Here is a 15,515-nt window from a genome sequence, read left to right on the forward strand (position 1 = left end):
CTAGTCCAAAAGCTGAGTTCATTCTCAAAAAGTAGGTTTTCGGCATGTAAAGCAGATGCTGGAATTCCAAACTGATGTGCTGTATGTAATTGATAATGATTGATAAAAGACAGCTTGCACCTGCAGGACCATTCTTTGTGCAGGGTGTCTGAGGAGCTCAAGAAATGGAGCTGCAGAAATTATCTTTTCCATTCTGCAAAGGTTGGTTTGTGTTTCCCTCTTTGTACCTTCAAAGTCAGGATTAGTATTGTTTACACAGACAGAAGGCTTATGTTCATGATGATTAATGGAGAGGGAAAGGCCTTGAAATCCATCACATCTAGCACATTGCCAGGCTAAATTACTCAATCAACTCCCAAATACAAGGGCTAAAGCATCACTTCTTAACTTGGAAGACTCACGAAATTTCCCTAGTTTAATTCTAAATTGAAGTTACTTTTTTTTGAGACTTCTAGCTTAATGTGTAGTTTTTGTTTCTTGACTGTGCATTAAGCTTCAGTTTAAATTCAGTTTAATTACATTTCAGTGTTATGAAAGGGACTGAATATATGACTGGGAGAGTGAAAATGGAGCCAGACTTCAGAGGTACACAATAAAAGGACAAGAGGCCATCCATGGGCAGTAGCTGAAATTCAGGAAATTTAATTTAAACTTTAAAAATTAATAAAAAATTTTGTGAGGGTAGTGGCACAGGTTACCTAGAGAGGCTGAACAACTACCTGGAGCTACATTTAACACCCAAATGGACAGAGTCATGTACAACCTGCTCTGGATTTTCTCATTTGAGCAACGGGTTGGACTAGGCAGCATCTAGCATGATAAATCCGTATTAAAAGATTAAAATACATTTAGAGATAAGAAGAGATACCTAATCCTGAAACTGATCCTTATTTCTGCCCTAAAACCAAGCCACTTCTCACTGGCTGCAGCATCAGTGCTCAGTGCAAGAGTCCATAGCTGGGAGATGAGGTAAGTCCATTGGACAAAAGTCTTCAGTATTTGCATGGGCAATGTCCTGCTGTGTTATGATGCTTTTGCAGAATAGCTCTCCTTCACAACAAAATCTGGCAATCTCATCATGTCCTGTTCCCTCAGAAGTTATGTTCTGGGGGCCAATGAGGAAGTCTCCTCAGAAAATGCTTTAAAACTCAAAAGAATTCTCAGTTCTTAAGAAAAATATGTAACTTCATGTATATATTGGATAAACATTATCCAGTGTTACAGCCAGTATTGACTCCATTAAGAAGCAGCTGCCTTAATCCATCTCTGTATCTGCATGTATGTCATCTTAATTACAGGCTACCACACATCTCTTTTTCCAAATGTATTTTGTTTCATGAAGCACTGAGGATGAGTAAGCATCTTTTAAAACATCTAGTCAACCTTTTTTTTTCTTCTTTTCTTCTGTCTTTTTTCTCCTTCTCCCATCTTCTTCCTTCCTTAATTCTTCCTTTTGTCTTGTTTCTTTCTTTCTTTTTTCATTCTTCTATGCTTTTAGTGAGCTTGCAAAATAGCAGTCCAATTCTCACCTATATTTGCTCACTTATTAATAAAGTATTTTAATTACATATTTCTTCTTCATGAGAAAATAATTTTGCCTATTGCTGTATAAGCTGTACCCAGTTTATTTTACACAACTGTGTTATTAATCTTGCAAAACATGCTAGAACATAGTGCATTTAAGGCTTGAGTACTGCAACATAAAATAATGATTAAAACAATTGCAACTAATCGTGCAAATCTTTTATAATGCATATATGTAAGCCAGGTTTTAGTAGTTTAAAAGGCTTTCAGTAATTTAATTGCTACAAGTACAACTACTACAAGTGAGAGTCCATTCTTTCTTTGCACCCAAGTAAATTTTTTTAAAATAGCACAAAAGAAATACTGGAAGAGGAGCTGCTTTGCTCTGGTGGGGACTGTGCACCACCACAGGTGTTTCATAGTGTGTATAAAGGATCAGCTTTTGATGAAACATGTCAGCTGATTAAAGGTGCTGTATCCCCTTTGACTTTACTCTGTCCTTTCTTAAAGGCAAAAACACCAGAGGAAAAGGGTGATGAAGGAAACATGGAGAGGAGAAAATTCCTCTGTGGAATGTTTTTATGGTGGTGGACTTGTGGTGTATGTATTTTCTGTAAAGTAGACAGAGGGAAAAATGAAGATCAAGTTTGATCTGGAAACGTGCTGTCTCTGCAAAAGATTTGTACTTTGAATAATACTTTATGTCTGAAACTAGTTTGCAGACGTTCCCAAAGTGCATAAGATTAAAAGTTAAAGTAATGTTGACCAGCATAAGAACTTCTGAAGCATAATAGCAACATTATGCATTGACATCTATTCAGAATTGTTTCTGCATCTTTGGTTCATAGCATTAGTTCTGCAATGTCATTTTTCTGAGATAGTTCAGCCCATGGTTAATATGGGAGTTCTGAAAATCAATTCCTTATCCTGTTTCAATTATGATGTGTGTTATAGCAGAAAGAAGAAATGAACAGAGAACAAAAATGCAAAATTAAGAAAATAGTTGGGATTTAAAAAAACTTTGATAAGAAACAAAAAATATTCATGCATGTGTGGCGAATACCAAGATTGTTTTTAGCTTCTACATTACATATAGCTTCAACAATAGTAAAGAAATGGGAATAGCTCTATAAATAGCATATTTTTCACTGAAGCTAGAACCAGCCCATACAAATGGTAACAGAGATAAAAAATAAAACCAAGCCCTGTATGTACAAATTTTAGGTGGTCCTTGTGCTGTCGACTCAGTGAGGTTTGCCACAGTGTTTTGTAAGATCATTTTCAGGAGCAGTGGAGAGTCCAGGTCATCTATTTTATTTCATGTCACTCTTAGAAGAAGGAGCTCTTCTGTGATTTTGCTAATTTTTGAGCAGCTGGATGGTATAGAAGTTGTATTGAATGATGATTTCTCATCAGGAAAATTAAATATCCTTGCATGTTATAGAGACAATTAGCTCTGATCTGAGGGTTTGCATACGAGCATGGTGGGACTGTGCTACAGGCAGAAGTAGCAGCTCCTGACATCCAGCATATGGGGGCTGAGCTGAGTTGGAGATGTTCTGTTGAAGATGGTCCCACTTGGTAGCTGGGGTCTTGCCTCTCTCTAATGAGGAAACAAAAAGAAAGAAGTTTGCAATATGGTTGTTTTCTTCAGAATCACCAGCTAGTTTTCTGTAGTAGTATATTAAGTAACTGTACTATCTCCTTTCTGGGATCTTTCACTAGACATAGAGTTTTTCTTCATCAGGAAGTTTGCTGTGATGGAGGATGCCTTTTGGATGCCTGGGATAGCATACCCAAATTAGCAATCAGTTTTCAAATGGAATGAATGCAATCACAAAGATCCTCGATTTCTCACTGAAGATAAGATTCTGGCTAGCAATGAAAAGATGAATTTTAGCAGCTGCTTCTTCTTCCCCATTAGTTGCTACAAACTGTAACTTCTTTCTATGTATAGTTTCATCACCATTCTGTCTGTTGTACGCAGCACTTGATGTGCACCACAGCTGCTGGGTATGAGCTCCTGATGAACTTGGGCCAGAAGCTTTCTTGGGAGCTGAAACCTGCAGTGACATGGTCTTTGTCCTGCTTCATTATACATTTGCTTATTCTGATGGAAACAAATGCAATCACAAGATACATCCCTGCCATAGTTGTTGACATGATGAGTAGGGGTTTGGCTCATTGGAAATTGTAAGAAAGTAGGTCTTCTGCTCATTCAGTGATTTTGTTTTCTCTAAGTCAGTCTTGTGGTAAAATGGAAGCACAGCAGACTGGAGAAGCAGGTGTGTGCACAGGCAAGGAACAGCTTTGAAACTTTTTTCAGTCTGAGTGTGAAAAACAGACTTTAAGTTAAAGTGATGTTCATTGCGATGATGTTTTCTTCTAGAGCTTTTACTCTTTGGTCCTTTATATCCCAGGAGAATATCAGTGCCAATACTGGCAAGTTTTTAGAGGCTTTCTTAAACCTCTTACTTCACAGAAATCTCTGAGCTTTCTGGCTGGTCTGTCCTTTTCTAGCCTAAGCCTTTCCTAAGAAATCCAGCAATTTTCCACTTGAAAATTGCTATGGGTAAAGTCACACACTACTTTCACATAAGATTAAGGGTTTGACAAGGGTAGTGGGAACAAAGAAATTCCAAATTAGGTCTGCTTTGTATTTAAACTCCCCTCTCCCAGCCCCTTGTTGCACAATAGTAAACTTTCCCAATACAAGTAGCTTGTTGATATACTTCCAAGAAGAATTCCAGTTAGCTGAGGGATGGGATTAAATGGATTAAATAGTCTCCTCATTTTTGGGTAAAGGACAAAAAAAAAAATAGTTTGGTTAAAGGCATATACAAATGTGAATTTTAATTATTTTGAGCTAGACTGGCCTTCTGACCTGCCTTGCAGATGAGGCCCTGGGTGTTGGTGTGGGCAGCTGGGCGTGTGGAGCTTGTGCTTCAGCCACTGCCACTTCAGCAGAGTACAGTCATGGGCTGGCAGCTGAGACAGCAGCTGGGTAGAAAACGTAAATGTAAAGAGAATGTCAAAGGTCCTCTATCAGTCTCCATTTAGTGCCAAACTGCCTTTTGCTGTCTTACTCAGCTAGACACACGTCCTGGGAGGGCCCAAGGACCTCCAGTCCACCAGCCTGCTCCTACACTGGTGTTTTTGGTGGTATCTTCCATTTTAGCTGTGTGGTGTGGGTATGGTAAAGAAAATACCTTCTCTTCCTCAGCACAGACACTTGGTGGGGTATGAAAACCATCATTCTTCTCTTAGGTCTTCTTGTGGCCTTCTTTTCCTAAGAATTTATGGGGCTTCATCTTTGTACAAAGTCAACAGATTCTTCTTATCTTACTCTACCTTTTAATGAAAACAGATTTCTCCTCAACCATACCCATCTTGTCTCATTTTTCTGACCCCTGAAGGCAGGAAATAGCAGTATGAAGGTTTGGCAGCAGCTGAGAGTTTCATGTGTGGCAGATAACTACAGGAGATGTGACTTAGATGTGGGCACCTAACTCTTTTGATCTTGGTTGTTTCATGGCATTGTAATTCCTTGCCCTGTGAAACTTACTGGCCACTAGTTCAAGCACAAGGTGGAGTGTTTTTTTTCTTGTGTTTTCAAGAATCCCTAAAATGTTGTTTTGCTTCTTTTTAAGGTCTACTAATTTCCTTAACATATTGATGCTACGAAGAGTCACATATAAAAGGCTCAAAACAAATGCATGTCAGATCTCATTGAGGCATCCTGTCTAATTAGTCTTAAGTATAAGCAGTGGAGTAGTTTTGTATTGTGTACATGTATTTTTTAAGCAAACTTTTTGCTGTCTTCGATTTCTATATTAATTTGGAAAACATGCTCCAAGAGTAAAATTTGTTTCACATTTGTTTCAAATTCAAATTAAAGCCCTTCATCCCCAATCAAAGAGTTTGCAGGGGGGAAAAATGGATTTGTTGACCTTATCATGACTGTATCTCATCCTGATCCAGTGCCAAATATTTCAGCATTGAAAGGAAGTTAAAACAAGAATTAAGAACTTTCTCTGATTACTGCTGGGATAGTAGCATTTCCTCTACCTGCAATGAAATGCTTCAAAGCAGCCATTTATTCAGGCAGTGTAATTCATATCTCTTTTTACTGTCTGACTTACACCTTTTATTTCACCATAACACTTGGGCCTGTGTCCCTCCCACCTGATTTTATGCACCTCAGAGACATGTCTTCAGAGGGTGGTGACTGACTACTTCCTGGAGAGGAGGAGCAGAGAGTGCCTGGCATACCCCAGTGGCAATGCCTGCCTAAGAGATGTGTTATCTCTGTGCCAGAGCTCTCTTGCTTGCTTTTCTCAGTCTTCATTGATTGTGTGGTGTTCACTGAATGTGGCTTTCCTTCTAGCTTTGTGTGACAGATTAGATAAATAAGTATGTAAAAATAGTACCTCAGGTTTTTAACTGTAAATTGGCAGACTGGACCAAAGGATAAAGGTGGACATGGTGTGAAAAGTACTGTTAGCTATTTGGCTATAGGGGTACCTCAGTGCTTGCCTAACATTCATGGCTTTGAAAATCTGCCCTCAAGGTAAACAGCTCTGCGCTGTGCACAGCCTGTGCAAAAGTTAGCAAATATTCAGAATGTGTTTGGAAGATTAATAGTGTCATAACTTTCTGCACCCTGTGGGTGTTTTTTTCCTTTTTCCCCCCATAAAGTGGTGTACTAGGGGCTCATTGAGCTGTGCATTAAATAATTGAGTTGTTATGCCAACAGCCTGTGCTAAAAGGTGTTACATCAGTGATTTCTTTTTCATCCCACTATGCTTTGATCTCCTGCTATAAAGCAGAAGATCTAACAGTGGAAACTTTTGAAGATGATAGATGAATTGTACTAATTCACTTTTCATAATCCTTACAAAAATGTCTGTCCTTATCAGTCAGAAGAGGTTTAATAGCTGTTGCCTCTCGAAAGTCTCATTCTATCAGGATTGCAAACTGTGGAATTTTTTACTATTTTTTTACTATTATATTTTACTATTATATTTTGTAATCCTGTTGTAAAAGCTTTAGGAGAAATTAATAAAGATGCTACTTTGTAATAACCATGCTCTAGTTTTTGTATTTTCTTACTAAAATGTAGAATTGTTTTCAAGAGAACACTGTGCAGTAGTGAATAGCTGATGTCCTTATTGATGTTAATTGGCCAGTTTTATGTTCATATCACTGGAATTCAATGAAACTGTCAATCCAAATATACTAATTCCAAACATTATGTGCTGAAACAAATGGTGAAAATCTTGGCTCACAATATATAAAGTGCTATAGCTGAAGGAACCATTGGGACAGTAAGCAGTGTGTAGAGTATTGTTTGCATATTTTGAGAGCATAAAATATGGCATCTTCTAGGAAGGAACAAGTGGGCTTGTCTCTGGATGAAATTCACACTTATATTTTCAGGAAAAGTCAGTAAAGTTAGTGCAGTTTCCCAGGATTTCATCCAGCACAATCTTGGCCAATATATCTTTCATTAGTTGCACTCCCCAGGTCTCTGGTAAACTCTGCTTAGAGAAAATTGTCAGCAATGCTTAGAATTATAAAAAAGTGTTCACCAGCTCTGATTATATTTTCTCTTTTCTTTGCAATAGCTTTGGGCCAGATAATGCTTTATGTTGATGGCATGAATGGAGTGATAAATCATAATGAAACTATCCAATGGCTGTACACGCTTATTGGCTCCAAGGTAAGACTCTCAAAAATTCCCGTTGTGGGGTTTTTTAAGTGCATTTTATTTGTTGTATGCTTTTAGGGTATAAGTAGACTGTGTGTTAGGCTCTAAAATATTCCATAATATTCTGCATGGAAACCACATGACACTGAGCTGTTACTTCTTTTCTGCTGTTTTTGTACTCTGCTCTTAAAAGCAAAGATGCCCTCATTACTGTCTGTGCTGCCATTTCACTTGACCTCAGAGAAAATTTTTTGGTTTTGTACTTGCAGTTCCCTAGGCATTCTCTGAAACCATCTACTCACCATTCTACACTGCTCAGCTCTGCTGAGCACTGGGGAAGGACAATCCAATAACCTCCTCCTTAAACTAGAATATGCAAGTTCAGAAGTTATCTACAGCAATCATCTAGACCAAATGCCTGACAGTATTTGTGTTGTTCAAACACTTCTGTAACACTGGGGACTTGCCCACCTCTCCAGTAAGCCTCTTCCAGTGTTTGTCTACCCTTTCAGTAAAGAAATGCTTCCTAAAGTCAAGTCTTCTTTTGCCTGGAGAGCCCCAGAAGGCAAAGTCTGGTACCTGCCTGCAGGGTGTTCTTTGTTGGTCCTTACATATTGAGACAAAAGCTGAAAGCTGGAATATATGTAACTTGGGTAGGTCTTCTCCAGTGGAATAGTGATTTATATAATGCACAGATTACCTTTAAAGCTGGAATTTGAAAAGCAAGCAGAACACAGATTCTACTGACCTGCCATCCTAAGGGGCCATAGGATGGGTAAACCCACAAACACACCCTTCTACAGGCTGTTGGCTCTCTTAATAAGCTTTAGGAAGCTTATTGAGGCCTGCCTGGGGCTGCTGCTGCTCTTACCATGCAGGCCTGTACATAGATAGATAGATAGATATGTATGACACAATAGCTAGAACAGAGTATGGTAGTTTTTGTTTACAACTCAAAGGTTGCTGTAATTGCTGGAGTTGAATCCATAGTTATGGTTACTAAGAAGTTTCCAAGAATTTTTCAAGTGTTGTCTGAGTCACAGAAAGTTGCTGTTGGGTACTGCAGTGACATAGAAGAAGCTGCTGCTCTCCCACGTTCCTCTGAGAGCTCTTGCAACACGAGGAGAAAGAGTTCAATGTCCCAGGACGGGTTTTCTTTTTAACTAGATTTTTTTTCAATAATGTGCAAACTTCACTGCTCCAGCAGTGTCAAGTCAAAGAACAGATTGAGAGAATTTTTGAGAGAACTGATTTATCTTGGGTTGACATACCTATATTGGTAAATATTGGTAAAAGTAAATTAATTATGGTTATCAAATCTTAGGCTTAAAGGGCAGACTACATGATTTGGAAAAGATAAACTTTACCCCAGTATAAAATGTTCCACTGTTGTCTAGGCATTATGCTGGGCCATTTGTCCTTTTGAAACATGGGATTTAAAAAGCAGTGGAAAAGCAGTGCAAGATGAGAGAGAAACCATTTGGTTCATATAGATCTCATTTCCTATGTAACAGATAAAAAAGCAAAAAAGGAACCAAAATACTGCCATATCCATGACTGTTTTAATTCTCTAAAGCACATAATGGGGGTGGAATGGGAGAGAAACATGACTGTATTGCTACCTTGCAGATTAAATTCTTTCTAGATTTTCTTGCTCTGAGTACTTCAGCTCTTGGGTCCTTAAGCTCCTTTCTCCCTCCCCCATAGCCAGCCTGAATGATTATCTCCATGTCCTGGCTCAGTGCCTGCAGCTGAGGAATGCAGGCAATGTGCTTTGAATACTTTGGTTTCAGGTAGCATCAAAGTTGCTTTTTCATTATTCTTCGACTGTCTTAGAGGAGATCTAAGTCCCTGTCTCTGTGCCAGAAGTTAGCTGAAAGTATGGCAGGCTCACTGTCAGTGTGGTGGGACAGCTGCTTTATTCACTTAAGGGTGGTTTTGCCTTTCTGTGAAAAATGAAGCCCTGGAATTTGCAATGCACCTACAGTCTGATTTTCAGCCTTGCTATGCTGGTGCTTTTCCACAGCAAAGATGATGAAAAATATGCTAACATTGCTGAGCAAAAAAGGAATAGTGAAACTGCCAATTAAGTCTTGGGACAAATCCCTCTAATAGGATGCAGGAGGCATATAGTTATTCAGTTGCCACTGCTGTGACATATGGTTTCTTGCCTTTTCAAAATCTCTGACTGTGTTTAATATACTCAGCAGAGGAGGTTGTTGAATCTGTTTCATAGATATTTTGTATTGTTTTTATCAAAATCTGTAGTGGTTTTGCCCCTTTGCTGTTGCTTGCTCTGCTGTCTGTAGGGGCTGCTGGCTCTGTCACCCTTGCTCACCTTGAGCAGTGGATTGTTGCATCACAGGGGTTCAGCAGAGCACCTCTGGGGCTGGCACAGTCAGCACTGCAGCAGCTGTGATTTGGTACCCAGCTCCAAGATCACCTTCTGCACCCAGCAATACTTCTGTATAGGGATGGGGGAAAACATGGGAAATAAAAGTTTAAATTAGTGGGAAAGAAGGACTATAAGCAATTTACTGAAAGCCTCTCCAGATTGTTGCCATTGTATTCCACATTCTTCCTAATTCTACTGCAGTTTTACCCCTCTGAGTATCAATGAATGCTTATATTGATGGATTATCAGAAGTTGTTTATAGTTTTAGTGCTTTTATCTAAGCTTGCTCAGAATAAAATTATTAGAGAGGCAGTTAAAATTCCGGTGCTGTGGCTGCACTGGCACTGCTTCGTTGTATCAGTTCAGAGGCACCAACTGTGTCAGGGTGAAGAACTGAAAGCAGGAAGAAATTTAATCTTAGCTGACTTGTTTGCTATGGCACAGAAAGAACCTTCTGTTGCAGATTGGTATTATATAGGCACTAGGTTGGAAGTGTGATGGTAGCAGTACCATTCTTTCATTATATTATGTAGAGATAAGAGCATTATTGGCACATCCCAGACTCAGGCCCACTGCTGATCCTTTGCAAAATGTGTCCAAGCATAAGTGACCACACCAGTGTGTGGCAGGGGGCTTTCACATGCTGCCTGTACACTGCTTTCCAGTCATCATGGGCTGATGAATTCCTGGCATAGAACATTGGCAGCATAATCCCAATGTAAATGTACACAACTACTATTTCATCATTAGTTATATGGGCAGCAATTCATCAGTTTCATCAGTGGTTCCCTGTTTGACAAAGCATTCAAGTATGTATTCAATTATGGGTGTATGGTTACATGCTGTTGGCTTCCAGATAGCTTTAATACATAGCTGAGGTCAGCAGTGAGCTGCTGCAGGCATGCAAAAGAGGGCTATAGCAAGGCCAAGGCTCTAACCATCTTATATAAGCTACAAATTATGTAAATAGGAAATATCAGTGTCAACCAATTTTTTTCTTTTAGCATTTGGTGCTAGCATGGGACATTCGTGTAAGGGAATTTGGTTCTTAGAAGATAAAACTAGAAGTCAATTGGATGTTAGTTAACAGTGTTTTCAGAATTGCTCCTTCATTCTTATCTTTTGGTTTTTTAGTTTTTTTTTTTAAACTAACCTCTTAAGGATGATGCCTTAACTGGCCACATGCTGTAGCACTTGTGTTTCAACTTCTCAATGCCTGGAAGGTTATATTTCACCACTTTCTCAGTATTTCTGCCACTTATGCATTGCTGCTCCTCCAGTTGGAATGAAGTTTTTGTGTACTGCAAATATATTTAGGCTGGTTGTAAATGGACTTGAGGCATTTGTTTATACTGCCAGCTGGCACTGGAGCTCTTTGATGGAACACCAGCAGGTAAATGGTGATAACTCTTAGGAAATTTCTCTTACCCAAAAGAAGGGACACCAGGTTAAAGAAATGTATGGATTAAATCTTATTAAGTTCATAGAATGTATTTCTCATCTGTAGGCATGTATGACATTATATATATATATGTATGTGTATACATATACATATGTATATATGTGAATAAAAACTTTTGTATGTGTTGGTAATTCCTCTGACCTAGTAAAAGAAAGTGTACAATACTTTTAGTGTATCAGAGCTTTAAATTCTACAGGACTAGCTATTGACTGTTTACAAAAAGTAAATTCTGGACCAAACATCTTGGAAAAAACATAGGAGTATATATCCAGAGAAGCAAATGTTTCTTTGCATCACAAACCCACAAGTTTTGCCAATCCATCTTGATTTTCAAAGCCACTTCTAAGGCATAAAGTGGTCCAAAATCTGAGTCTAGTTTCACCTTTTCTTTCCCCCTGTTTCTGACTGCTCCTGATAATGATTATTTTTTCCCATCTGATGATCCAGGCTGTTCTAATTTCCCCCAGGGGAGCTAAAGCCCCTTTTTGGCATTGTTTTCAGTGGAAAATAATCCATTTTCAAAGTGGTGCTGGGTAACCTCAGAAGACAGAGTGGAATGCTGGGCCCAGGCTGATACAACGAGGTTGATTAAAGATTCCTATCTCACATCTTGTTTTAATTTTTTTTCCTACTTTGCTTCTGTCTGAATCCTAGATTGCAAAGTTAACTACAGACTTTAACTATCAAGTTGTTCCCTGTGCCTTGTGTGAACCTTTGCTCACTTTGGTATTGAAGAAATGGCTTTCTGAATGTTTAAAAATGTAATTCTGTCAGAAAGAAGCAACAAAAACCTATTTCAAAGCAAAAGGGTAAACAAAACCCAACACATTCAGGTAGAACAGTGTAGTTCTAGTGGGTATATTTGTTGACTGAAAAAGAAAAGTCATAGAATCACAGAACCACAGAATTGGTTTGCATTGCGAGGGTTCATAAGATCATTTTAGTTCCAGGCTCCCTCTGCCATGTGCAGGGACACTTTCCACTAGACCAGTGGCCTCTCAGGGCCCCATCAACCTGGCTTCAAACAAATCCATTAGGGACTGCATTTTCTACGTGGTGCTGGGGAAGGTTAAAATATGCGTGTGGTTGGTAGTTATTCCAGGAGAATTTTCAGATAAATAATACTCTTATTCACAAAAAAAACTCAAATTATAATTTTTTTTTTTTTTTTTTACAAATGAATCACTTAAGGTATGTGGAGGTAAATACTCAGTAAAAAAAAAAAAAAAAAAATTGACTAAATTAGTCTCCACAAGTAATTTATATCTGTGCTGCACTGAAGACAAAGGCAAAGTTGAGAATACTTGATCTTTTCCTCAAGAAATTTCTCACCCAATCTTATGCAACTGTAGTTTGAAGTTGGTCTCCAAATAAATATCAAAAATTGGTTTGTAGGTTACAATTCTAAGGGACTATAAAATCAAAATACTAGTTTTAGTAATATCAAACCCCAAAGCATATTGAATGAATGACTGCCAACCTGGATGATATATCCTTTTACTGAGAATCTTGGAAATACTAAGTATTTGGATCTCACTCCATTTTCTGGCCATATATTTTGAAAAATAATTGTGTGTACAGAGGGTCTATTCATATGCCTAATTTTCATGAGCAGGAGATTGTGCTGTAAAACTGTCCCATGCTTTATTCTCAACATTTTGGAAGGTGATCTAGGAACTCTGGCTATCTAAAAGAATTAAGAATCCAGGAAAAATTACACAGCTTGGGGGGCCTGCTGTGATTAATTTCACGTGTTTTCTTCGCAGTCTGCTGCCCTGATGGTTAACAAACCTTCCTGCAGCTTCTGACAAATGAGATGCCCCATGCAACTTAAGCACAAGCTATTTAGATTGCATCATTGCTCCCATACCTCCAGCCACAAGCCTCTAGTTGTGTTCTGTTTTTAGGCCTAGACCAGGTGGAACTGTTAGCTAGGTATCAGTCTTACAGGCTTTCTGACTCCTTTGCTTCCTGGAAAAGTTCAGAGCAAAACTGAAATCTCCCCTCAAAGCCTTAAATTATGGCAGTCTCACCCCTGGGCTGCCCTGCACTCGAGATTTTGGGCTGTGGTGAACAGGTACAACTGCATTGAGCTCACTGAAACATCCAGCTCAGCCTAGCAGCTGCCTCTAGTAGTTAATCTGCTGTTCATTTGGCCATTGATCTGTTGTTATGGAATTGGCTATGGGATGGAGAAATGAAATCCTGGCTTTACAGGAGCTTTCCTGTTTCCTACCTGTCGAAGTCTCGAGCCTATTCTCGCCCCAGCCGCCAGAGAGCTTTCTTCCTCTTTCACTCAGAAACTGGATCAGCACTGTTGCATGAACTGAGTTTATTTTGAATTGTATTGTGCTTTGAAGATAAGGATCAGGATGTTGCAATAAACTTGGAATAGGTTACACTAGCCAGCACTGTGTTAAGAACTTGCTTTGGTCTCTCCAACTCAGCAGACAGACTGGTATGAGTGCTGCTGCTCTTTACTAAACACATTTGTAGGTAGATTTCTGAGTCCTTCCATCAAACATAAAAGTAGTTGAGTTCTGCAACACTAACTGTAGCTCCATCTGTTGCATTGACTTCTGAGTATTTTGAAGGGATGAATACACATTTTTCTGTGTTCAAAATGAGCTCTTGTAGATTAAGGAGATATTAGAAAACACACAGTTCCCTTACAAGACATCAGAGATCTGATTTCAACTCGTTTGAAGTAGGGAATGAGAAAATGTAATGATTAACTGCCAGCAATGTGGCAAATGCTCAGACCCAACTTTTCACTCAGTATCATCTGTTCGAAACTGTTTAAGTGTCAGGTTACAGATAAGTGAAATATGTCCAACTATTCCCAAAAAATACCATGCATCTATGCAGATGCACAGATTTTGTGAAGGAAAGGCAAGAAGAGAGAAAAAAACAAGAGTTATACTTGAATTAGGTGGAGAGAAAACTGAAAAACAGCCCTAAAGTCAGTGTTAGCTTTTAGAATTGCCTTGATCTCCCTCACTACAGTAGTTCAGTGTCACAGCCCTGTAACCATTCACATTTGTGAGCAAAGTGCTGTGCTTCACGCCCTAGCTATTAATATCTATATTAATTAGATAATAGATTAATTAATATATATATCATTATTAATTATCTATTATATTGACATCTATATCTGCTATTAGCTCCTAGTGTTTTCTAACAAGCATTATGTCCAGCATTGCTGTGAAAGGAGAAAGAAGATGCAGTTGGAAAGTTTGTATTGAGGACTGAGACTAAAGGAAATGGAGCCTACTTTATCCAACATGCTTGAAGCCACCAGTGGGAAATGTCTTTGACAATAAAATCAATTGCTTGACCAAAAAAAAAGTAGAAAATAAGTTGCCTGGGGAAACAGAATGAAGAAATAAGAGTGAGTTGCTTTAATGATAAAAATACACTAATTATAATGCAGGCTTATGGTGTAGTATGCACATGAGATTTCTATGCATATCTAAATGCAGAAATCAACTTGGCCAGTATAAAGCACATTGTGGTCATTATGCCAAACCTTTTGGGACAGCTGTGTTATCATTTTGCAGAGTAGAAATATAAATAGTCCTAACTCAGGAGTTTAATAAGCTGCATTTTCAGGAGTGTTTCAAAATTAAAAGAAGCAGTTGCATATGCACCTTCTCTGGGATCAGTTTTGTGGACTCTAGTGCATAATGCTTCAGTTTCCAGGGTTGGCAGTTTTCTGGTCTGGTTGCTCATAGGCGTTATAGTGAAGTACCTTTCTTGACAATGGCTGTGGTGCCTGACAGAAGGTATGTGGAATATTAGAATGTTTAGCTGGAGAAGCAGGGACATTCTTCTGGTGCACAGTCATTGAAATGTCACCAGACTCAGATTTGTTAGCTCAGATCTTTAGTGAAGGTCAAGTGATACAGTTTTCTTAATCTATTTAATGGTTAAAATAAGCATTTGCAAAATATCTGTAATACTGGCAAATACTCTCTGTACTCAATCATTCTTTCTTGCCTTCACTAACAGGGCCATGTCAGTGGTATGTGTGGTACAGGAGATAGATCACTGTGAAACATAAGGAAATGCCCTGAGATTGGCTCAGTTGGTTACACAGTTCTAATAGCACCAACACTGTGGGATCCATCCCTGAACAGGCCATTCATTTAAGAGCTGGACTTCATGATCCTGGTGGGTCCCTTCCAGTTCAGACTATTCTGTGATTCTGTGAAAATGCACCATAGTGAATGGATATTTTTCAACTAAGTACCAGTACTTCATCTGAACTGCATGGTGAGACCAGTATAAGGAACAAACCTGGCATCCAGATCTCCCGAGATTTATTTAGGTGTCTTGAATTTCAGGCAGAGATTTTGGTTATTTTGCCAGCAGAAAGCAGCATATGGGAGTGGAGGGTTGCAGTAGTGGTACTGAGAAAACTC

At 38.8% G+C, this 15,515-nt stretch overlaps 1 protein-coding gene across 9 annotated transcripts in view; it reads left to right on the forward strand.

Annotated features, from left to right (window-relative positions):
• FHOD3 (formin homology 2 domain containing 3) overlaps positions 1 to 15,515 on the forward strand; it is a 428,715-nt gene that overhangs the window by 222,866 nt on the left and 190,334 nt on the right. For all 9 annotated transcript variants that reach the window (XR_013773704.1, XM_079301479.1, XM_079301473.1 and 6 more), the window contains exon 6: positions 7,152 to 7,246. Coding sequence is in view for 8 of the 9 variants with exons in the window: in XM_079301479.1 (XP_079157605.1) it covers positions 7,152 to 7,246 (95 nt within the window). In the remaining variant the exon portion in view is untranslated. The remainder of the gene's footprint in view (positions 1 to 7,151; positions 7,247 to 15,515) is intronic.

This window comes from Erithacus rubecula (assembly GCF_903797595.1).
Source record: "Erithacus rubecula genome assembly, chromosome: 3".
In the NCBI taxonomy this organism is placed as follows: Eukaryota; Metazoa; Chordata; class Aves; order Passeriformes; family Muscicapidae; genus Erithacus; species Erithacus rubecula.